Here is a 25,839-nt window from a genome sequence, read left to right on the forward strand (position 1 = left end):
TCTTCATAGCTGAAGCGCTCCAGCCCTGGTAACATCCTGGTGAATCTCCTCTGCACCCTCTCCAAAGCGATCACATCCTTCCTGTAGTGTGGCGACCAGAACTGCACACAGTACTCCAGCTGTGGCCTAACCAGTGTTTTATACAGCTCCATCATAACCTCCTTGCTCTTATATTCTATGCCTCAGCTAATAAAGGCAAGTATCCCATATGCCTTCTTTACCACCTTATCTACCTGTTCCGCCGCCTTCAGGGATCTGTGAACTTGCTTATTGATTATTAAGGTCTTCAATGAACCATTTTCAATGAATTTTCATCATCATTAGAACGCAAGCCGTGATCGTAATCCCTGCTCTGCTCTGCTGCTATCCTCTCTCTTGCTTGGTTCTGGACTTGGCAAAAAATGTCTACCCTACCTTCAGTGCTGCTCTGAAACTGGCTGCTTTGTGTATGAGAGCAACCCAGGTTGACTCTCTCTTGCCAATCTTCCCTCCCTCTTGGAAGCTTTGTGCCTCCACTGAGCATTGCAGACTGGGCGGAGGGTGGGAGATCACCACGTGGGGAATCCCTGACACAAATCCATCTTCTACTGTTCTGTGATACAACACGTTATTGCTCCATGGCACTGCAGCACTGCACTGTAGCTAGAGGTTCTAATCTCAGTCATCCATCACTGGTCCTATCTGTGCAGTTTCAGAAGTCATAAATAGTTGATTATATACACTTACCAGAGACCAGGAGATGCTGATCTGCTTTTTAATGTACATACAGCATTATCGCTTTCCAGTGTCACACTATTAAAATACTTCCTATGTTATTAGTCTTTTATGTCACGTGAAGGGAAATAGCTGAGTACTTTCTTCACAAGCTCCATTATAGCCCTACTTTCTATCATTTGACCTAAAAACTGCCATTGTTTCAAAGACCTAAAATTGGACACCAGCAAACACTTGGAAATTTAAAAATAAAGAATGTTTCATATCATACATAACCCAATGGTTGGGTTAGAGTTAATTAAGAGCCATAATACAATCTTATCTGTGCTTTAAGTGATGAGAAATGCCCAATTATATTACTACCATATCACACTCTAAACTGGCTGTTAGTGTATTCAGGTTTAAACCCTGAATTTTACCTTAACTCACAATACTATAAAAGGAACCCAATGAAATGTGCATACATGTTCAATGGCAGTATTATTATAATAATATCTACCTTGGCATGATCTAGCTTCTGTTCTATTTCACTCACATCAGCTAGTGCAACACTAAGTGGCGGAGTTACCTCAAGGACACAGGTGCTTTCTTCAAACTCAGGTGCATCTGAGGAGACAGAGATACATTTGTGTTTTGTAATGGTAGTACAATCATGTGTGTTGTTACTTTAAAAGTGAGTTAAGATCATTTATATTCCCCATCTAAAAAAAAAGAATCCTGTTATGCCTCAGCCCAGCTGTACCTTAGGACCATAACCAAATAAACTGTCTCAACCCTTAAAGGCACATAGCCCCAACATATGCACAGACATGATAACAATCCCAATGTATTCTCCCATATATATTCTCCTGGTCAAACCTAAATCTTTCTGGGCATGCCAAAGTTTTGAATTCCCAGGTCATCCAGACCCTAGGTTACTTAAAGAAGAAGCGTGCTTCATTTCAAAACTAAAACTTTTTAAATTAAAATATTTAATTGGACTGCTTACTTTTAACATTTTCCAGCAGCATGGTCCAAAGTTTTCAGTAACTTTTAAAATAGAAATACAAGGTGTAATTTGCTCTTTGTGCTCCCAACAGAGAGTGCATCTTAGGAAATACATTCCTTGCAGGTGCCAGTCCTTGCTAGGAGTGCTGGAACATAGAATTACCCATTTAGTTATTGAGCTTTCCCTATGCCTCTGTGGGTAAATGCACTGTCTATTGTGGTACTGAGCCTTGCAAGCCAGGTAGGTTGCAGGGTCAATTCTCAGTCTGTGGTGTTGGAGGATCTCATTTGAGGCACCACAATTTAGATACTACAATTGGCCATAGTGCTCTTGGGCTAAGAAGGAGAAAAGCTCAGCCAGGGCTCCCATTCCTGATTGGTATTTAGTCACCTCTGCTTGAAGGTGTGCAAGTGTGAATAGGAGGTAAGGGCAGGATCGGACCATTATAGACCCCATGGGCCAATAGCCTACTAGAACTTACTATATAAACTCACAAATAAAAAATTACCACTTGGACAAAGCACCGTGGAACTGGCCACAAATGTTATCTGGGAGAAAGAACATGGTCCATGACAATTGAAAGATGGCTCCATTGTAACATTCGAAAAGAGAAAGTACAAAGCATCAGTTTGGGGCGACTGTGGCATATTCCTGCTCTTTGTGAAGGAAAATCAAGCACATAATCTAGACTGGCACTTCAGTGCAGCACTGAGGGAATGCTGCATTGTCAGCGGTGCCATCTTTCAGATGTGAGTTCAACCAAGGCTCCACCTGCCTGCTCAGGTGAACACAGAAGATCCCATGGCACTGTTTGAAGATTATATGGTCATTCATTCACTTGCTGTTTGTGGGACCGTACTGTGTGCAAATTGCTACAGAACAACAATAACTACACTTCAACGATAATTAATTGGCTGTAAAGTGCTTTAGGACATCATGAGGATGTGCTAAGATGCAAGACAAACACAAGTTCTTTGAAAGTGTGAGGCAAAAGGGTCTCTGGCATATTCTAGCCAAGTTTGGTTAGTCAGACAAGTTAATCAAATTGTACTCCAACTGCATGATTAAATAACAGGCAGATTAACTGCCAACAAGTAAGTCTCTGACCTATTCTCAATTCTGAATAGTGTGAGTCAAGTCTGTGTTTTAGCATCCAGCTTCTTTGGACTATCCTTTGCAGCCATGTTTAACAATGTGGGCGCTAAATTGGGCCGTATAGCGCCCATTGTTTCGGCGCTACACAGCCTCTCCACATCCAAGATGGCGTCTGGGATGCGCACCCATGTTTCCAGCATGACTTGCACCAGGTATAGGAGTTAGCGCAGGCGCAGATAACGAACGCTAGAATCATGTAAAGTCGGGAGAAAATGACTTCAATCAGTGTGCCACGCTGATTTAAAGTGATGGACACCATTTTGGGACCTAACGCTCAACTCAACGCACAGTCTTAACCCCCACCATCTGAACGTGTTTTAGAGTGCCTGGAGGACCCCCCACCAGCGTTATTTAAAGGGACCATACAGGATTTACAGGTTAGTGGCTGGATTATTGCTTTTGGCTGGGAAGACATTTGTAACTGTTTTTGGAGGTCTACTAGACTTCAATACTAGGACACGGGGACATAGTCTAACATTTAGAGCCAGGACGTGCAAGAGTGAAGTTAGGAAATGCTTCTACACACAAAGGGTGGGAGACATTTGGAACGCTCTTCTGCAGATGGCAGTTGATGCTAGCTCAATTGTGAATGTTAAATCTGAGATTGATAGATTTCTGTGAACCAAGGGTATTAAGGAAAAAAGGGCTAAGACGGGTATATGGAGTTAGGTCACAGGTCCACCATGATCTCATTGAATGGCGGAACAGGCTCAAGGGGCTAAATGCCACTGCCGCTTGGTGCCTTTTGATATGTGCCACCTTCTCCTGCAAGAAAGCGGGACGTGTCTGGGTGATGTGCCTGTCATAGTTGATTGGCTGCCAATGCGTGTGGCCTGTGAGTTGTGGATGGGCGGCTTGAAATAGTGGTAATGTGTAAGGGTGAGAGGAAGCATCTGATTGGAAGAGTTGAGTACTGATGGAAAGAATTTATTGGTATGTGGGTGATGGGGGGTGTAGTGCGTGGTGCAGTTGGTAGGAGATGCCACTTGACAGTTGACCTCACTCACCTCGACCACTCATGTCAAAGCACTGAACTTCTTCCTGCACTGCATCCATGTTCGTGGTGTTGTGCACTTGGCATTGACTTCGTCCCCCGCTGCCTCCCACTGCCTTTTAAGTATATGTCTGGAGGGCCTCTTACCCCACCCCCTGCAGATATAGGATGTCCCTCCTTCTGTCCACCTCTTGCACCAAGGCCTCTCGTGCATCAGCAGAGAACCTTGGTGCATGCACTCTCGCAGGCCTGGTACCAACTCAGATCGGCAGATTGGTAAGGTCTGGCATGCAGATTGGAGGATGTGGGATTTAGTAGTGCGCAATCTTTATTCAATGTTTTAACATAAACTCATCGGTGTGTAAACATAGGGATGGGACCTGCATCTGTGTTTTATGTGTGCAATGTCTGATCTCCGTTCAGACTCCGTGCAGACAGTAGACTGTTATTTTCATCAAATAACAGGTACCAGCTACCTTTAAGAGATTTCTTAGCAACATCCTCCCTTTAAGAGATTGAGCTCCCTCTGGTGGTGGAAAGTGCGAATTGCATTGATTTCATGTGCAAGGCCTGGAAAGGCTGATTGTAGGTAAGTCCTCAGGTGGGTCCAAACTTGCGTCCTGCCTGCGTAGGGTCCATCGGGCGCAGGGTACTAGCGCATCGCGCTACCCCTGCCCAAAACGGACCCTTATCCAATTTTCCCCCCTGTGCCTGTTAATCTAGCCCCTGAAGTTTACATCTGAGTTAATATGGCTCGTCAAGATTCTAAAAATCTAAATCAGAGAAGAACTTGTCTATAAACGGTTTTTTGCAGGTGAATGCCCTTTTTTTGCCCAGGGACAGCAGGATCTCCATGTAATCATATACTCCTTTGCAGCCTCAGTGAAACAATACCGACTTACTAGCTTGATCAAAATCGAGATTCTGTACCAACCACCACCTTACCATCTGTACTGTAAAATTACAATGAATGGAACACAGTTTAATTCAGTCCAGTATTTTACATACCTCAGTAGCATACTTCCCAATGACAATGATTGCCCCAAAGGTATCACTTTGTATCAAAAAGGCTAATTCTGCTTTCAGCAGCAGGAAGTAACATCTAAAGGTGAAGATCAAAGCTTACTGTGCAGTCATGATCACTTCTGCACAGCTGTGAAACGAGGGAATTTATTGCAAGCACATCAAACCTTTCGACAGATTTCACAACTTGATGCGCCTTTGCATTGTCCTGAGAATCCACTGGTTAGTTAGGATAGCAAAAAGTGAAGTCCATGACCTTGAAAGTTCAACAATCAAGGACTGGTCATGTGGTCAAAATTTCCAATGACATACTGCCTAGAACGGTCTCTTACAGTCAAACAAAATAAGGCAAGTACTTACAGGATGGCCAGCAAAAACATACAAAGAATATCCTGAAAGGCAATCTAAGGTGCTGCTACAATTCCATCAAGACCTAGGGAGACCTCATTAAAAAAAAACATGTGGAATGATGCACAACCTGCTGGAGGATCCTCAAAATATTTTAAAGTAAGGGTCTACCTGACCTAGCAGGAAAATAGGACAGAAAGAAAAGCACAAATTAATCACCAAGACCAATCTCCAATCAAGCTATTGAAAATAGAGTGTGGCTATGCATGTCTGTCACGTGTTGGACTCACAAGCCATCTCAGAGCCAACATGCACTCAACTCCACATCCAATATCCCTACTTCTTGCAGCCATATTCAGTTATAACAAGCCAACCACCGCTGGGGTAGTGGACACCAATAAAACCTACTTATGAATTAAGAGCAGAAGTAGGCCATTCGGCCCCTCAAGCCTGCTCTGCCATTTGATTAAATCATGGCTGATCTGATTGTGACTTCAACCCTACTTTCCCGTCTACCTACTATAACCTTTGACTCCTTTGTTAATCAGGAATCTATCTAACTCAGTCTTAAAAATATTCAATGACCCTGCCTCCACCGCTCTCTGGGAAAGTAAGTTCCACAGACTCACGACCCTCAGAGAAAAAATTTCTCCTCATCTCTGTCTTAAATGGGAGACCCCTTATTTTTAAACTGTGGCCCCTTCTTATAGTCTCCCCCACAAGGGGAAACATCCTCTCAGCATCTACCCCTTCTAGTCCCCTCAGGATCTTATATGTTTCAGTAAGATCACCTCTCATTCTTCTAAACTCCAATGTATACAGGCCCAACTTGTCCAACCTTTCCTCATAAGATAACCCCCTCATCCCAAGAATCAGTCGAGTGAACCTTCTCTGAACCGCCTCCAAAGCAATTATGTCTTAAATAAGGAGACCAAAACTGCACACAATATTCGAGATGTGGTCTCACCAATGCCCTGTTCAACTGTAGCAAAACATCTCTACTTTTATATTCCATTCCCCTTGCAATAAATGACAACATTCCATTTGCCTTCCTAATCTCTTGCTGTACCTGCATATTAACTTTTTGTGATTCATTTTCTTGGACACCCAAATCCCTCTGTACCTCAGAGTTCTGCAATCTCTCTCCATTTAAATAATATACTGCTTTTCTATTCCTCCTGCCATAGTGGACAAGTTCACATTTTCCCCACATTATACTCCATCTGCCAAATTTTTGCCCACTCACTTAACCTATCTATATCCCTTTGCAGACTCCTTAAGACCTCTTCACAACTTACTTTCCTACCTACCTTTATGTCATCAGCAAATTTAACAACCATACATTCGGTCTCTTCATCCAAGTCATTGATATAGATTGTAAATAGTAGAGGCTCAAGCACTGATTCCTGTGGCACTCCACTCGTTACATCTTACCAACCTGAAAATGACCCATTTATGCCTACACTCTGTTTCCTGTTAGCTAACCAATCCTTCATCCATGCTAATATGTTACCCCCTACACCATGAGCTCTTATTTTGTGTAGTAGCCTTTGATGTGGCACCTTGTCAAATGCCTTCTGGAAATCCAAGTACACCACATCCACAGGATACCCTTTATCCATGTTGCTTGTTACTTCCTCAAAAAACTCTAATAAATTAGTCAAACACAACTTCCCTTTCACAAAGCCGTGTTGACTCTGCCTGATTACATTGAGATTTTCTAAGTGACCTGCTACAACCTTCTTAATAATAGATTCTAGCATTTTCCCTATGACAGATGTTAAGCTAACTGGCCTGTAGTTTCCTGCTTTCTGTCTCCCTCCTTTCTTGAATAGAGGAGTTATATTCGCTATTTTCCAATCTGATGGGACCCTTCCAGAATCTAGGGAATTTTGGAAAATTAATACGAATGCATCTACTATCTCTGCAGCCACTTCTTTTAAGACCCTAGGATGAAGTCCGTCAGGACATGGGGACTTGTCAGCTTTTAGTTCTAATATTTTTTTCAAAACTCTTTCCCTGGTGTTTGTAAATGTTTTAAGTTCCTCCCTCCCTAAATTTCATGCAGCGTACCTGTGGCCTTATCAGAAGCCTCAATGTGTGCCAACTTTATTTCGTAAGAACTTCTTAGTTTTTCAATATCTTCTTGCAACTTGACATTGGACTTTTGCTCTGCTTCATAATCTGCTTTGATCTTTGATAATCTCTGCTCGTATTCCTGAGGAAAAATACAAAATGAAACATTTGATGATGAAGGTCTGCCAATCTACCAATTTAGCATCAACATAAGCAGTAAAAATGGGAATATTTACATGACAATTAGGTACAAGCCCCTGGGAGACATGAGACTGTCCACCTGGCTCCCATTCTACTCATATTGCCTGTTAGCCATGGGGCGTCTAACTGTTCTTTTTGTTCCGCCCCCTCTTAGTCAAGGGGAAACCTGACACTGTTCATCTCGCTCCCACTGGTAGCTTGTCGCCTGTCAGCTATTCACTGACATTACTAATGGCAGTTGCAAATAAATCTCCATTCTGAATCTCTTGCTCTTCCAGCTGCAGAGATGTGGGAATGTAATTAGCAAAGTGAAAAGAAACTTGGGTGCAGCAGAAGGGAAGAGAACCATTTGCTCCAGTTTGACACAATTGAAATTCCTCTATGCAGTATTTTTATTTGCACAGTTAATGACTCCACTAAAGTAGTGTACACAGGAATTAGACACAAACTGGTGTACTAAATGTAGCTGATTTCACTGAACCCACTGAACCCGCTGTGTAACTGAGACTGATACAGTAGTGTCACTAAGCTTTAGTATATCCATACAACATTATATTCTAGATGGAAAAAAAACTGCACTTTTAATACCCTCTAATGTTGTGCCAAAATGTTTCTTGTGTGATATTCTTAATTCATCACTTCAACTTGCTCCCATCACAACCTCTGTGTCAGACCTGTAACCGAGTCAGTTTAGGACCTTGTTATTTCCCTGGGATGAATACAAATGTCCTTTGTGCCTGGAGACAATACAATAACAAGCAGTAGTATCAAAGCCAGCAATACTGCTTAGCCCATGTCTCTAAACAGAGCAGGTAAAGATTGAGAATGTATTTCAGATTTTGCTTTGATGTATACAAACCTGTCTCATATTTTCTTTTTCAACTTCTATCTCAGCATGGACACTGGTATTCTGAGGGGACTGAATGGTCATTTGACTACTACCCATTTGTACTTTATTTAGAAAATCTGCAAAAGAAAAAGCAAAGTTAGTTTAACTGATAACCTGTAGTACTTCATATTGTAAAACAATGGACAGGCACACAGACATACAGGTCCTGCCCTGCTCATTTAGTCTTTCAATGCTGTTTCTTGTCCCCAAACTTGGAATACCTTCAGATGTCATCAATATTGTTCCATTTCTGTCATTTTTTTTAAAAGAAAAAACATCTCACCTTTTTCTTTTCTCCATTACTGAAGATGCTGACTCAAGCTAGGGCAGGGTTCCTCAGGGATCAGAGCTCTCTCTGGCTCCTCACCTAATCTTCATGCCTTGACCTCGAATCTTGGCAAGCAATTCAGTCATGGGGGCGTCACAGTTGAGTGTCATCCTATCCTCCAATGCTGATATATGTGTATTTTCTAGCAGGGATTGTTGACAGTGATCAGCAGCAGGATCACTGCCCAATTTTGCCTTCCTTTATCCAGGGGTTCTAAGATACCCCATTGCTATTCCAGCTGAAATCAGTTAACTTAGCACACATCGAACCTGGGACCTTGCTGGGCTAAATACCACAGCAGGTGTTCTTTTACCTATTTAACTCTGATGGGGAGCTGGTCCCATCAGTTTCAGTTCTATTTCTACTTTCTTCCTCCTTCCCTTTGCATTCCCCAAGATAGCATGTTTCTCAAAGTATTCCAGTCAGGAACTTGACCATAATGTGGGAAAATCTTATCCAATAATATTAGTGTCTGTGTTCAAATGAGGGGTCTTTCCAGAATTGACAAAATCAAAAATGAATATTGGGATACCACCAAATGGATGAGATGACTAGGATTAATAGTGAATTAAAAAGCCGTGACGAGGTAATGCCAAGGTTGGGTTTTAAAAGTTTGTAGGTTGTAGTAGAAGAGAGGTGAGGATTTCCATGGGGTTTTGAGGCCTTGGGAAAGCATATGTTGGAGTGGGGGACAGTGTGATGAATTGATTTCAAAACACTGAAGATGCAGAGAGAAGCCCAGTAAAATCGGTGGGTTCCCTACGTGATCGCAAGTAAATTGAAGTCACTTACCTTGGCTTCCGGGTTTGGAAACCTGCGCAGCGGGCGGACTGTGCACCCGCATCACAGGCTGTCAGGTGGAGGAGCCCAAGAAGGCATGGCTCGAGGTGGCAGAGGAGGTCAGCAGCAGCAATATCTCACGCACCTGGATTCAGTGCAGGAAGCGCTTCAATGACCTAACTAGTTCAGCCAAAGTGAGTACACTTACTCATTCTCCTACACTCCGTCTTCCACATCACCGCCCCCACCCCACAAGCTCCTTCAGCACTGCCAACAAGACTCTATCACATCACTCCTCACACCCACTCAAACCTCATCCTCAACTTACCTGCACTTACTCACCTCCCCAGTACTCATCCCACCACTACCACTCAACCCAATCCTCATACAATCTTATGGCTCTGTCTCATATTCACCCTCTGATGCATCTCTTTCACGGTCACCCTCACCCAAACCAATGCATTCAGCGGTTTGCCATGTCACCATCATTCACTCACGCCTCTCTACTTTCTCCCCTCATAGGAGAAGAGAGCCCAGAATGCACAGGAGAGGGCAAAGACCGGAGGGGGGCCGCCACATCTGGTGGTCCTCACTGACGCGGAGCAGGAGGCTCTCGAATTGAGCCGTACCCTCGAGTGCCTGTCCGTGGGGGACGCCAAGACTGGCACCCGACAAACGGCTGGTGACGGAACTTTAACATTCAGCACTCACAATAACAAATGATGTTAATATGCCTTGCCCTCTTCAGCACCTCAACATCTGTCATCATGCTTAATTTTGCCTTCTGTTCTCTTACAGGGCCATCAGCGACTGCTGTGACAGCGGGGGGCGATTCCTCAGAGGACCTGCCGGCCTCTGAGGGGGCACCGTCACATCTGAGCGAGCCATCCACCAGCGCAGATACACACACCTCGGTGGGTCCCTGTCCTCACTTAGTTGGGGTTGCACATGGTGAGTCACCACACACGTGAGCATGAGCAGACACTGGTGGCAGGGGCAGCTGTGGAGAATCCGCATCGGTGGGAGCATTCTTCTCCAGGCTCTGCTCAGCTGGACACAGATGCTGAACCCTGGGGGCCATCCATGAAAAGGAGAATGATCGAGGGGCAGCAGCACATTTGCGAGGTACTGGAACAGGTGCCACGCGTGCTCTCCACAGTAGCGCAAAGGATGGAGGAGTCCAACTCCTGCATGAGTGGAATACTGTCACAGGGACATGACGGCATCTCTGAGATAGTGTCGCGGGTATGTGCGGGAATGTCTGCGATGGAGGGAAGGCTAGCCTCCATCGAGCTTCAAGCATGGCTCAACAATGAGGCCATTGAGGCCCTGACAACGGCCGTTTGGACTCAGGGTGAGCAACTTTCTGCTGGCTTAAACAGGCAGGCAGATACAGTAGCACTGGCCTTACAAGGCTTCACACATGTCCTCCAAACTGTCATCCAGCAGAGTGGTAGGAGTGATGTGGGCTTGGCCCAGGAGAAGGATGATGGCGAAAGGGAACATGGAAGTGGGGACCCCACTCAAAGCGCTTCCACGTCTCACCCGTTGCCCCCTTCTCAACCAATACCCGCAATGCTGCCTCCTCTCCAGGTGATCGAGTCTGCCCCTGCACAGGTGCAGGTAGAGCAGTCTTTGGAGGGGCCCTCACGGGCACCGAAACCAGAGGGCGTCGGCCCAAAGCATCTAATCGGTCAGGGCATGAACAAGAGCAACCTGCCACTACCTCTGCTGCAGCCACAGGGGAAGCACCACGTAGGAGTAGTAGGAAGCGTAAGCCAAAGGTTTTGTGAGCACAAAGGGGATGCACAAGGGTGTTTGATGCTTTGTCATGTTTTTTAGTTATATTTGTTTTGTTTTCCACTCACAATAAATCTTATTATTATCACCACTACTGCCACGTCTTGCCCATTCTTGACTGGCTTGTGCAATAACTCCCTTTCATGAGGTTCATCATGAACACCCACACTTGATGCCACCCATTGGGTCAGTCTACAGTGGGTTTAGGTGTAGTTGCAGGACTGTTTTGTGCAGGGCTGCTCCTCTGTCCAGGTGGTGAGGACTGGACTCTTCACACTGTCTGATGTTAGGAGAACCGTTCACATATCAGTGACTCCCTGGCCTCACGAGCAGCCAGGTGAGCCGCTGTTCTGCCCATGGGTTGCTCCTCCTCCTCGTCCTCCTCCTCCTCCTCAATATGGGTGGCAGATGTGGATGTGGGCTCCTCTCTGTTGTGCCATGTTGTGCAGGGCACAACAGACGACTATAATGCATCCCAATCTGTCTGGCGCGTATTGAAGCACTCCCCCAGAACGATCAAGACACCTGAAACGCAACTTGAGCAGCCCTATAGCATGCTCAATTATAGACCTGATAGCGATGTGGCTGTCATTATAGCGACGCTGTTGCTTGGTGGTGTGATTCCTCAGAGGTGTCATGAGCCACGTGTGCAGGGGATATCCCTTGTCCCCGAGGAGCCAGCCCTTGTGGGTAAAAGAGGGGGGATGTTGGATTCCCGGAGGATGAAGGAATCGTGGAACCTGCCGGGGTATCTGGTGCACACGTGAAGGAATCTGTTGCGGTGGTCACAGATGAGCTGAGTGTTGATGGAGTGATAGCCCTTCCTGTTGATGAACAGTCCTGGCTCGTGTGGAGGTGCTTGTATTGCTATATGGGTGCAATTGATTACACCCTGCACCCGTGGGAAGACAGCCACAGGGTGGAATCCGACTGCCCTCTCCGTCTGGCTGAGGTCGTCCATGGAGAAGTTGATGTAGTGCGAGGCCCTGCAAAACAAGCCATCGGTGACCTGCCTTATGCACTTGTGTGCAGACAACTGAGCGACCCCGGCGAAGTCTCCAGTGGCACCCTGGAAGGATCCGGAGGCGAAGAAGTTGAGGGCAGTGGTGACTTTGACAGCGACAGGTAAGAAGATGCTGCTCGGGCCAGCCGGGAGCAGCTCGGCATGAAGGAGGCTGTAGATGACCGCGACTACCTAGCGACTGAGTTTGAGCCTCCCTATGCATTGCTCCTCAGAGAGGTCCAGGAAGCTGAGCCTTGGTCTGTAGACCCTGTGGCGAGGGTAGTACCTCCTGCGATGCTGCTCTCTCTGTTGTTGCCCTCCGTGCTGTTGCGCAGGTGCCTGTGGTGCAGCACTGTGTTGTGGAGCTCCACGTGGCAGAGATGGACGGCGTGCCTGGCAAAGCTGGTGATGTTGCTCGTCCTCGGATGAAGTGATGAATGCAGCTATGGCACCCCCATCCTGACGGTGTGAGTTTGAGGGGGTCCGCAAAGTAGGTAACTGTGTTTGCATAGCAGAGTTTAGGGTATAAATTAATAATTTTGAGTGGAAAGGCAAAGGTGTTGCAGCCAAAACTTTGTCTGAAGTGACAGAGTGCCCTGCTACAATAAATGAGGTATTCCCCCCACCTGTCAAATAAACCTTTGCATCTCCCACTGGCTGCTGGCTGAAACACATCTGCTTCAACAGGGAGTGTTTTCCACAGCAGGGGAAACACGCTGAGAATACTTGAAAATTCCACCCCTGCCAAAATCTCCTGTCAATGAGGTCTGTCAAGGACCTCAACTATCTAAATAAGTATGTAAATTGTCATCCCGCCGGCTTTAATTGCCAGTGGGAGCGGGACCTGCCCGTGCACCCGAACGCGTCACTGGGGAACCCGGAAGCGGGCGGGTTGGAGCCGGGGCTCCGGACCCGCTCCGGGATTCCCCGATTTTACGAGCCCCTCCGCCCCCAACGCACCCGCTCGGCCATCCTAAAATCAACCCCAATATATTTGTATCTTAGAAGGAACAACAGAGAGAGAAAAGTTCATAGCAGCAGTGACCATGGTAACATTAATAAAATGTAGAGACAAGGAAGGTATTTCAGCAGATTTATCTGAAACCAGGAAAAAAACGCAAAAGTCACAAAGAAGTCAGTCAGCATTAATACAAGTCCTGTTCATGGCGTTGGTAGAACACATAATATGAGCTGATCAGAAGTTCAGATCCTAGCAGTGATTAACAATCTACTCCATTTATTAATATTGTAAACAATTAGGGACACTAATGCTTGCTCAGTTATGCCATGGATAAGTTATAGGAATCATTCAAGTAATAAATGACTGAATATTGACATAATGACAACCTTGGTATCTGAAGCAGTTATGCCATGATCACACAAACTGATCAGACGTAAAAAAGCTGATTCATCTGAAAAAATTGACAATGCTGGCTCATTTATCTGGTTAAGTTAGTACCTGGAAGGGTTAGTGAACTTTGGTGATAGATATGAGCTTCCTGCTGGGAAAACCTACTATTGGAAGTGGCACACATTCTACACCCATGGAAGAGCCTTCTGTTGGTTGATTAACAGGCAAGCTGGATTTTGGATTCCACCAGTTCACATCACTATTGAATAAAGAGTTTTCAATGAACGGGCAAAGAGAAATATACTTACTAGATAAATTATCAGTCCCGAGTTGTCCAGCTAGGAGTGCCTTCAGCTGTTTAATCTCCTCCTGATATTCTCTGAGCAAAGCATCCTTTGGATCTTCATTAATTCTCGGCTTGTTTTTGATGTTCTTTGCCCTGTTGGCGTACCGTAAAGTGCTGAGACTTTCATCATAGTTATTGTCCGCAGGAGATAGACATGCCACCATCAGAGTTTTGGTGTTGCCTCCGAGGGAATCCTGTAACATTCGTGTCAGTTTGGAGTCACGGTACGGAATGTGCTTTGATTTGCCGTCCACCAGTGCAGAAATTACATTCCCAAGTGCTGAAAGCGACAGGTTGATTTTAGTGGCCTCTTTTAGTCGATCTCCAGTTGCTCCAGTTTTTGCCTGTCTCTCACTGCCTGCCAAATCCACCAGGTTTAGCTTTCCTACACGGATGTGGTCTTTCCCATTATCATCTGCAAGACACATACAGACATTTACTTCCCCCCACTTTTTCTCTTTCATCAAGATATCCATTTGCCTTGTGTCATTTCCTGACTGAGAGGGAAGGCAGGTAACCAGTCCCTTGGTCTCTGACAATTCTAAAGAGAAAGTTTTTCTTTCTTTCTCGGGACGTGTATATTGCTGGCAAGGCTGGAATTAATTGTCCATCCCTGGTTATCCTGAGAAACAACTGAGGGGCTTGCTAGGCCACTTCAGAGGGCTGTTAACAGTCAACCACGTTGGTCACTGGAGTCACATATAGGCCAGACCTGGGTACGGCAGGTTTCCATCCCTAAGGGACATTAGTGAATCAGTTGGGTTTTTAAATGACTGTCCGTCAGGTTCATAGTCACGTTTTTTTTCCAGATTTGTCTATTTTTTTTAAACTGAATTCAAATTCTCAACTTGTCATGGTAGGGTTGCCAACCCTCCAGGGTTGTCCAGGAGTCTCCAGGAATTGAAGATTAATGAACATTGCTACAACCAACCCAGGAGAAAAATCATAGGGGCATTAAAAAATGATGTTTTTTTCATTTTCTTTGAAAGCTTTTGTTTATTAGTTATAGAAATATTGTAAATGGGGAAAAAAGGATGTTTGACTATGCAGGGACATTGGACGTGGGAGGTCTTGTGATGAAACCTCCAGAAATACGTTCAACCAGAGTTGGCAACCCTATGCCATGGTGGGATTTGAACTCTGAATCACCAGTCCAGTAACATAATCACTACATTACTGTACCTTTGGAATTCATCAGTTTGAAGGATTTCAGTGTTGCAAAATCCATTTCAAGTACTCAGTGTCAGCATCAAACATTCCTAGGACAGGCATAGCCTGGTTAAATACAAAGTAACGCTATATGATATTTTTCCATTTGTCACCCCAGTCATTCTGTGGCCTTTCAACAATATTGCTATTTTAGTGCCAAGTTAAGAGCTGTTTTGTGTTGTGGGTCCATGTCCACTAGAGTGAGACTGCCCAAACACATTTTACACAGGATCATTACATTCAGCAGACATTCACCCAACCAGTTTGGCCTGGATTCAAACCCAAATCCCAGACGTGAGAGGTTAGTCAATGTCTAACCCACCACAGTCCCTTCCAATGCTGGTTTCGAATCAGGCATCAGGAGTTGTGCAACATCATTCTAATTGACTCGGCCTCCAATTTGCCCTGTATGTGAGAAGCGTCTTGCCTCCTTCACTAAATAGCTTAACTGGCATCATAATGTTCCCAAGGAGAAATCTACATGCTACCACTCACTAGCAAAGTATGTTACTTCATCAATATGTTACACCAGCAGATATTTATAAAAGTTATTTTAAACTGCTTTTGAGAGGGGATAGTTACAACTCAGAAATTTGTTTGGAATCAACTCCTGAGCCAATTTATATGTTTTGGAGTCAAGTCACATAAAGTGTCACAGGTTACAGTGAGTAACGTAGCCAATGGAAACCAGGTTAAAAATTAAACCCACTAATCAAAATGATAAACCTGTTGGTAACTAAAACAGCAAACCAAGAACTGTCCCTCACCAACTGAACCCAGTGCACAGAAAAGATACTGGGAGCTATAAAAGGTTAAAGTGTATTATACATATGCAATCTTAACCAAGGGCACAACCCAAAACAACCCCACTTGACAAGAAAATAAGGGGCAGGCTGGGCTCGAACTTAAGTGACACTATTTGGTATTTCAGCACTAGGAACATACAGAGAAAAAAATTAACATTCTACCAGTAACTACCTCCGCCCAAACACAAACTATTTACTAAATCTATCACAAACACAGATAGCAAACCATATGTAGGATGTTACATAAAAAATAACTAACTTTGTTTAAAGGTTTTTATTTATCTGTGTTTATACAAGTCTTCAGGTTCATTTTATTGGATGATCATTTTCTTTTAGATTTTGTCTTGAATTGCAGCAGCTGTGCTGTTAATTTTTCTGATGTGGAGATGCCGGTGATGGACTGGGGTGGACAAATGTAAGGAATCTTACAACACCAGGTTATAGTCCAACAAATTTATTTTAAAATCACAAGCTTTCGGAGATTATCCCCTTCGTCAGATGAATGAGTGAAAAGGTTCTCAAATCGCATATCTTATACTATGCTGGGACAGCATCACACCAACCAAAAGGTGTCGTTGTTATTCAAACAGGCCAGTCACGGAGAACAGCACGTCCCAGTACACTGGATATACATTGTGTCAATTACACAGACAGGCAGAAAGAAACCCAAAATGGCAGAGAGAGAGAGAATATATTAAAAAACATAATTTTTTCCCCCTTTTTGCTGGTGGGGTTACGTGTAGTGTGACATGAACCCAAGATCCCGGTTGAGGCCGTCCTCATGGGTGCGGAACTTGGCTATCAACTTCTGCTCGACGATTTTGCGTTGTCGTGCGTCTCGAAGGCCGCCTTGGAGAACGCTTACCCGAAGATCGGTGGCTGAATGTCCTTGACTGCTAAAGTGTTCCCCGACTGGGAGGGAACCCTCCTGTCTGGCGGTTGTTGCGCGGTGTCCGTTCATCCGTTGTCGCAGTGTCTGCATGGTCTCGCCAATGTACCATGCTCCGGGGCATCCTTTCCAGTCGGGGAACACTTTAGCAGTCAAGGACATTCAGCCACCGATCTTCGGGTAAGCGTTCTCCAAGGCGGCCTTCGAGACACACGACAACGCAAAATCGTCGAGCAGAAGTTGATAGCCAAGTTCCGCACCCATGAGGACGGCCTCAACCGGGATCTTGGGTTCATGTCACGCTACACGTAACCCCACCAGCAAAAAGGGGGAAAAAAATTATGTTTTTTAATATATTCTCTCTCTCTCTCTCTCTGCCATTTTGGGTTTCTTTCTGCCTGTCTGTGTAATTGACACAATGTATATCCAGTGTACTGGGACGTGCTGTTCTCTGTGACTGGCCTGTTTGAATAACAACGACACCTTTTGATTGGTGTGATGCTGTCCCAGCATAGTATAAGATATGCGATTTGAGAACCTTTTCACTCATTCATCTGACGAAGGGGATAATCTCCGAAAGCTTGTGATTTTAAAATAAATTTGTTGGACTATAACCCGGTGTTGTTAATTTTTCTAATAGCCCATCCTTCACATTCATTTACTTTAACCCCTTGAGAACTGCATTTCAACACCAAATTCAAAAATAAGCACGACTTAAAAATACTTTTAGTTAATTCTCATAATACCGTGAAGGGAAGTACTTGTTTTGATGCTGTACATTTCTCGATGCTCCTTCATACAGGAGACAGAAACGGTGGAAAGAATGAGAGTAGGAGGAAGAACAAGAGAAGCTGCGGTAAAAAAGGATGATAACAGATGGGAAAGTGATGGACAAAGAACAGAAAGAGAAAGGATACAAGGAAAAATAGTAAACCTCAGGCACAAAGAGAAAAGGACAGGACAGAGGGGAAAAAGATTTAATTTACAAAAAAGAGAGAAAATGTGGTGTTGTTTGCTTTAATTTTATTTATTTTGGGAGAAGACATTCTGAAGATTGTAACGTATGAATCTTAGTAAACTTATATTTCAGAAATAATCTATCGCAAATAAAACATTAATATTCAGTCCGTCTGAGGTATTTACATAACTGACCTACTGAGCACATCTCCAAGTGAATGGTGAATATAGAATGTGAGCGTGATGAGTCTTTGTTCATGAGGGTGTATCCCACAGCTCGATTGCCCCAGCCAATGTCCATGATTTTCTCGCACTCTGAGACACTGTGCACAGTGTGCATGGAGAGGTCCTTCACATAAATGCCCTTCTCTGGATGCTCCTTGAGCTACAATCAGAGGTACGAGACAAACAAGTTAGAAACTGGGTATCATCTGTCTAGGACTCAACTATAAAACCCTTTCATTGTAGAGATTATTTGCAGTGTCAAAGGGTTAAACTTTTTTTTTGCTTTTAATTCTACAACAGTACTAAGAACTCAATTTTTATTTTTCAATTTTCTCCCTTCCTCATTTGAAGGCATGAAGAAAGAAAGAACTTGCTTTGCACAACTTCAGGACATTCCAAAGCGCTTGTCAGCAAATTAATTACTTTTAAAGTGTTAAACTGTTGTAATGTAGGGAAACGCGGCAGCCAATTTGCATACAGCAAGATCCCACAAACAGCACAACAGATAATCTGTTTCTCTTTTAAGTGATGTTGGTTCAGGGATAATTGATGGCCAGGATCTGGGAGAACTCCCCTGCTCTCTTTGAATAGTGCCATGGTGCAAATGGCATCTGAAAAGCAGCAACTCCAACAATGCAGCACTTCCTCAGTACTGCACTGAAGTGTTACTTTAGATTATGTGCTCAAGTTTCTGGAGGTTCCATAGGCGGTGCAGACATCCCTCCAGTACTTCACCCAAGTGATTGTTCTTTATGCGTGAGCCTAGACAGCGAGTGTTGGCAGGCTATTCCACTGTGGGGGCCCTCACCACGGAGCACACACCTGTCTTCACCCAACATGCATATGTACTTATTTTCCAGCAGGGGTCACTGGATAATGATCAGTAGTAGGAACCCGGGTTTATTTTTTTCCTCCTCCTAAATCTAGGGTTGCTGAGTCTAAATATATTAACTTAAAATTTGACAGATATGAAAAGATTGGGAATTGTGGAAATCTGAAGTAAAAACAAAAAATGCTGGAAATCACGTCAGGTCAGTCAGCACCTGAAAAAGAAAGGTAAACATTTTGGAGGCAACTGAATGATGAAGAATATTGTCTCAAATGTTAACCTCTTTGAGATGTAGTGTACTTCCTGAATATTCTGTTTTTTTAATCTCAAATGTTTCAATGTTTAGAATTATAACATGTACCCTAACTGTTCCAGTATGAAGATCATCTTAAATTGAACTAGCATTTGCTTTGTTCTTTCCTGGAAGTTGAAAAGAATTTATTACAACCATTCTCCCTTTGTGTCATAGCAATACTTGTTGACCTCTGCTTGTGCTTTTCTAAACAATTTTACAACACCAAGTTATAGTCCAGCAATTTTATTTTAAATTGCTGGACTATAACTTGGTGTTGTAAAATTGTTTACAATTGTCAACCCCAGTCCATCACCGGCATCTCCACATCATGTGCTTTTCTAAGCACTTACGACGTTCCCACAGTGTACCTTAGAAACTAATTATACCTGTGCTGATTCGGCAAGCACAGATCCTAATTAAGGTGGAAACTGCACTCCATTTACACTGAGCACAGCATAGGAAGTGCAGAATGCTCAATTAACAACACACCCAAGAAGCAAACAGGACCAGGATTAATAAATAATAAATAAGTTGAATTCACGTTGCTGCTTTGTTCTCTACTACGCAGGTGTTAGTTTGAAGCTCTCGAGTTGCATCTTTTACATTAATATTCCAGATTGACAGTTCTCGGCCTCTAGAGCAAAGACTTTGACTTTTTGAACAAGGACAATGTTTTCCATCTTGTACGTCAAAGAAATTTACAAAAGACTTTAATATACAGAATACTAAACTGATATGACAGGGGTTTAATCACAGGTCTCACATACATCAATTTGATGCTATGATTAAATTATATATACAGAGCAGCCCAAATCGCTGGGACAGGGTCTATGAATAATCAGGGTGGGTGGGACCCAACGATATAGAAGTGCCTGCCCACATTGCTGGTGGAACTTTAGAGTAGTATCCAGTCACTCTGGAGGGGGATTCCTAGACCCTTATCAGACTGAAGCGGAGAGAAGAGAAAAAGTCTTAGGCCCCACAGGGACTTATATCTTGGAGCCTTTTGTAGGTCCACAATGGAAGCGACATCAGGTATCCTGAGAACCCCTCCAGAAACACCATCAAAATGCTGCTGGGATGTAAGTAGGAGAAACACGGCAACCCTTTCATCAGAGTATATAGACCACACTACTCCTTTGAGGAGGCTACGGTTCAGTAAGGGGGCACTGCAGGAACTCTGTGTCCTATTGCAACCAGATCTGCAAACATCTTCTCAAGCTCGAAACAAGTAGTCACACTTCTAAATACTGGACTTCATTTAGTACTTTTACTATGCACATTAATATTTACAATAAGTAATTCTTTTTTACATGTGCACATTAATATTCATGACAAATGCTTCCTTTTATTGCCATGTTTTTCCCTAGTGCCTCTCTGTGGTGTTCTTACAACTGTCCTGGTGCAACCTGAGGGTCTGGGATGCCAGAGGTGCTTGGCTGCACTGTGGTATCATGAGCCTCTTGGGACCAAGATGGTCCTCGTCTCAGGGCTTCAAGGTCCCAGGAGGACTCTTCAGCAGGCTGTGCCACCACTGTAGGTGCATGGGCAGCTTGGTCCTGTATCCTGCCATGGGCATCTGGGGGAGGGGCTGACTGGAAAGTTCACATGAGTTGTCATCAGAGTGAGGACAGCATCATGAAGGGCGGATTCTTGCCACGCCACTTATGTTGGGACCTAGATCTGCCTGCCCATTGATCTGGGAGGGCAGACCTGATGGTGGCATTTAGATTCTGAAGAATGATGTCAATGGAGAGGAGTCCTGGGTATGATTGATGAGGCACTGAGTGCCGCTGCAATCACCCTCCACATTCCCTTGGATTTCTGTTGTGCAATCACCCTCCACATTCCCTTGGATTTCTGTTGTGCAATCACCCTCCACATTCCCTTGGATTTCTGTTGTAGGGGTCTCCCCATCTCGGACCAACAAATAGCCAGTCGCTTCTTCATTTAATTTCCAGTATCAACTTCAGACATCCTGAAGTTCAAAGCTCTCCTCTTTCCTCCGTTTGCCATGGCTGCTGTTCCCACTTGTGTTCTTTCCTCCAGTGCTGCCACTGTCCCTTTAACTAAGCAGCAGCAAGTTGCTGCATCAGGTCTCTACCTCTCCCAAACTGATTTTCACGCCTTCTCTCAGTATTTCAACAATTCAGAGTGCATCTCAAACTTAACTCTCACTTCCCCATGTATTTTCTGCCCCCCACCTCACAGCGTAACTATGGCTTTGCAGGCTGAAGTTACACAGCCTGCACACCTCAGAATATTCAAACGAGATGACACGATTTCCTTAGGATCAGCGCTGCAACAACATGGTAGGTGGAAGTCCCGTACTTCCAGTGATGCAATGGTTCCACTGCAATTTCTAGGTTCTGATATTTAGCAGTGCTGATAGAGAAAATGGAGTTTAGCTTGCACTTTTGTAGAACTGGAGACAGTCCCAGGATGTGGTAGTACTGAGGGATGGTCCTGGGTTTTAGCAAAACTGGGGAAGGGGTCTGAATTGTGATGGTATCTCACTATGGGTTTTGATTGTTCGCCAACAGTGATGGGAAAAGAAGGGCATAGGGCTGACAGCACTCTCTTCATGTCTCACAGGTGTCAGTAATTAGAATGTTCGCATTTTCCAACTAAAAATACAGGTGACAATTCGAGGGTTTGGCCCTGATTTTAACTCCCCTCTCCCGCCTGGTAGAAACTGGCTGGGGGGGTGCAGTTAAAATGAGGGGAACGACTTACCACCTCCGATTTCGCTGCCTTCCCACTGTGTTCCTGCTCTCATCAGCAGGTGAGCAGGACTCCTGTCCTAAGCTGAGTGCCATCCTCTTTAAATATGCAGATCGGGTTCCAATGACGTCATCGGGACCCAATCTGCTATTCGAGTCCAAGGCCTGAGCGGGCGAGTAGTGACGGCTTTCCAATCAGGCCAAACCTGCTGGGAGGGGAACCGTGGGCCAGAAGAGGCCCAGGCAGGTAAGCTGTTAATTTTTTTTTAATATAGGGACAATCCTTTGTGCATCCCTTATCCCAGGCTTCCCCCCAGCCCCAATCACCTTCACCCCTCCCCCTCCCCTCTCCCCCCCTCCCACTTAACTGAATGCTGGGGACCGATCCCACAGGTCTGTGGCTGTGGCCTCCTGTCTGAGATCTTCTGCTCCTGCCCGCTGGCCAGGTAGTGCATTTGGCTGGGTCGGGACTTCGATGAAAGTTATGATAAGGTGGTGCGGCTGTTAAGATTGGCCAGGCCTCCACATCCCCAGATACCCCGGCCACTTCAGGGTTTGCGTGCACTGTACCCACTCTCCCCCTTTAAAATCAGGGTCTTTCATAGAATCATAGAATGATACAGCACAGAGGAGGCCATTCAGCCCACCGTGCCTGTGCTGGCTCTTTGAAAGAGCTATCCAAATAGTCCCACTCCCCTGCTCTTTCCTCATAGCTGTGCAAATTTTTTCCCCTCCAATTCCCTTTTGAAAGTTACTACTGAATCTGCTTCCACCACCCTTTCAGGCAGTGCATTCCAGATCATAACAACTTGCTGCGTGAAAAAAATTCTCCTTATCTCCCCTCTGGTTCTTTTGGCAATTACCTTAATTGTAACCTGCGTCCTCTGGTCCTCCTGCAATAGCAACACTTTCTCCTATTTACTCTGTCAAAACCGTTCATGATTTTGAACACTTCTATCAAATCGCCTCTTAACCTTTTCTGCTCAAAAGGAGAATAATCCCAGCTTCTCCGAATAACTGAGGGCCTGCATCCCTGGTACCATTCTAGTAAATCTCCTCTGCACCCTCTCTAAGGCCTTGACATCCTCCCTAAAGTGCGGTGTCCACAATTGAACACAATACTCCAGCTGAGGCCTAACCAGTGATTTATAAAGGTTTAGCATAACTTTCTTGCTTTTGTATGGGAGGAATTTTAACCCACCCCAGGACAGGCGGGAGAGGGCCAGGTTAAATTCTTAAGAATGGGAAATCTGACCCCAACCTGTCATGAACGCACCAACTTCCGGTTTAACCAGGTTGGGTTGGGGCGATGGGTGAGTAACCCCCTCTTGAGAGGCGGGTTGGTCGTTATAATATTTAAATGAGGCTGCGTGCCTCAGATTTTAGCAGCCATTTGGATTTAATGGCTGTGGGCCGCGAAACCAGGCAGCTAAAGGGAAATGAGAAGTGCCGGATCGAGCAAGTAAGTGGTCTTCCAACATTGCTTGTGGGCCAGGGGGAGCAGGAGTGTTTCCCCCCCCGGCCATCCCAAGCCAACCTGGCCCCCCCGCGATCTGCCGACTCCCCTCCCCGATCGGCTGACCTCCCCTGTGATCCGATGTCTTCCTCCCGCTGCGATCGGCTGTCCCCCCCATTGTGATCCGATGTCATCCTCCCCGCGATCGCCCCCCCCCCCGTGATCTGATCTGATGTCCTCCCCCCCGCGATCGGCCGATCCCCCCGCCGTGATCCGATGTCTCCTCCCGCAATCAGCCGACCTCCCCTCCCCCCCCGCCAGTCTGATGTCTCCCCAACGCGATCGGCCGACCCCCCTCACGATCCGGTGTCTCCCCATCCTGACGTCTCCCGCCTTCCCTCCCTCTTCTCCGGTCCCCGGCTGCGGCCTTCTACCACAGGCCTTCACGGCCGACAGCCGGCCTCTCAACCTGGCCAGCTGCTGGGTGGAAAACAGAGGAAAAAAATTCAAACGTGGAGGTCCTGCCGAATTTAACAACAGGACCTCCATGTTTCCCGTATTTCCAGGTTTCCTGACCACTGACAGTCACCCCCCGTTCCCTCCCCACCTCCTCATAAATATCAGGGCCTACGTCCCTGTTTATAAAGCCCAGGATCCCTTATGCTTTTTTTAACAGCCTTCTCAACTTGTTTGGCTACCTTCAAAGACGTATTTACATACACCCCCAGGTCTCTTTGTTTCTGCACCTCCGCTAAAATTGTACCATTTAGTTTACATTGCCTCTCCTCATTCAAAATGCATCACCACACTTCTCTGCGTTAAATTGGACCTGTCATGTGTCTGCCCATTTCACCAGTCTGTGTATGTCCTCCTGAAGTCTGTTACTGTCCTCCTCACTGTTTACTACATTTCTGAGTTTCGTGTCATCTGCAAACTTTGAAATTATACCCTGTATACCCAAGCCCTGGTCATTAATATATATCAAAAAGATCAGTGGTCCCAATACTGACCCCTGGGGAACACCCCTGTATACTTCCCTCCAGTCTGAAGAACAACCATTCACCTCTACTCTCTGCTTTCTGTTTGTTAGCCAATTTTGTATCCATGCTGCCACTGCCCCTTTAAGCCCATGAGTTTTGTTTGCATTCAAGATTCAACTAGTATATTTGTTTAAAAAAAGAGGAATAGGATGACAAAAGACACTGATCCTGATTTTACCCCAACCAGCCCAGCAGGAACAGGGTAGGTAAGCAGTAAAACTATTAAAAATCGACTTACCACCCTGTCTCCACCATTTCAACTGTCCAACTGAAACATGCGCAAAAAGCACCTGCCGGAAATAGGTGGGCCTCTCGTAAATAAATCCCACTTAATGTCACTGGGACCCCAGTGCTATTTTAACTGGGGGGGGGGGGGGGGGGGGAGGGTCATAGATCGTGGGGAGGGGGTCGGAGATCGTAGGCGGGGGGGGTCAGAGATTGTGGGGGAGGGGTTGGAGATCGTGGGGGAGGGGTTGGACATGGGGTGGGGGTCTGCCGATCACATGTGTAGGGTCATGGCAGGTAAGCTTGTTGGGCCTGGAGGCAACACTCCTGCTCCTCCTGGCCCACAAGCAGTGCAATAAAGGCACTTACCTGTTGATCCGGGCCTTCTCGCCTCCTCTGAAGCAGAAGGCCTGGGAATCCCGGCCCCCAAGAGTTAAAAATAAAAAACCTATTGAAATGGAGGCCTACAGCATCCTTAAAAGATTTCACTGACTGACCCGCCTCCTGAGAGCTGGTTGATCACCCGTCCCTCGACCCCTCCTCCGTTAAAACCGGAAGTGGGCGGGTTGAGGTCGGGTTTTACTTTTTTTTACGATTTTTCCCTTCCCACCCACCCCCAACCCACCCATTCACTATTGGGGTTAACATTTAGTCCTAGGTCTCCTTTTCCTTCACTTTTGCCTGTCACATCTTAGCCCTCTCTCCTTTCAGCCTGCGTAACACCAGCGGGCTCCGTGCATGTGTCCAAATCTGCATCTGTAGTTGTGAGCAATTATGAAAGTAGGCCCACCAATTAAAATTGGGTGCTATTTTCACATCACCATTTTGGACACCAGTACATGAAATTGGTACCCATTTGTCAAGTTTAAAGAGTGTACATTCTTATATGAAACAGGAGATTTTTTTGATTGATCTGGCACTCACACCTCCTGGCATGCAACATCTCAAACACTACGGGGTTGACATTTACCCCCCAAAAGACGGAGAGGGTTAAAATTAAAAATCAGGGAACACGTCCCCAATTCGGCACCATTTTTATGACGGTGGTTTGTGAGGTTGCGTCTGTCCCATCTTGGAGAGGCGCGACACTTCATTTTTTATAATATTTAAATCATGCTCCCACAATGCAGTTGGGAGCCTGATTTAAATTTAACTTCTGCCGGCTGGGTTTCCCAGGGCTCGGGTAACC

General features: G+C 45.3%; 1 protein-coding gene across 1 annotated transcript in view; it reads right to left on the reverse strand.

The window, feature by feature from the left end:
* Window positions 1–25,839, reverse strand: part of kif17 (kinesin family member 17) — a 69,171-nt gene that overhangs the window by 26,712 nt on the left and 16,620 nt on the right. Inside the window, exons 4-8 of the mRNA XM_067970663.1 lie at window positions 18,053–18,242; window positions 13,959–14,411; window positions 8,359–8,465; window positions 7,296–7,440; window positions 1,214–1,320 (exon numbers count right to left, since the gene is read on the reverse strand). Coding sequence (XP_067826764.1) covers window positions 1,214–1,320; window positions 7,296–7,440; window positions 8,359–8,465; window positions 13,959–14,411; window positions 18,053–18,242 — 1,002 coding nt within the window. The remainder of the gene's footprint in view (window positions 1–1,213; window positions 1,321–7,295; window positions 7,441–8,358; window positions 8,466–13,958; window positions 14,412–18,052; window positions 18,243–25,839) is intronic.

Source organism: Heptranchias perlo, chromosome 32 (genome assembly GCF_035084215.1).
Source record: "Heptranchias perlo isolate sHepPer1 chromosome 32, sHepPer1.hap1, whole genome shotgun sequence".
Lineage (NCBI taxonomy): Eukaryota > Metazoa > Chordata > Chondrichthyes > Hexanchiformes > Hexanchidae > Heptranchias > Heptranchias perlo.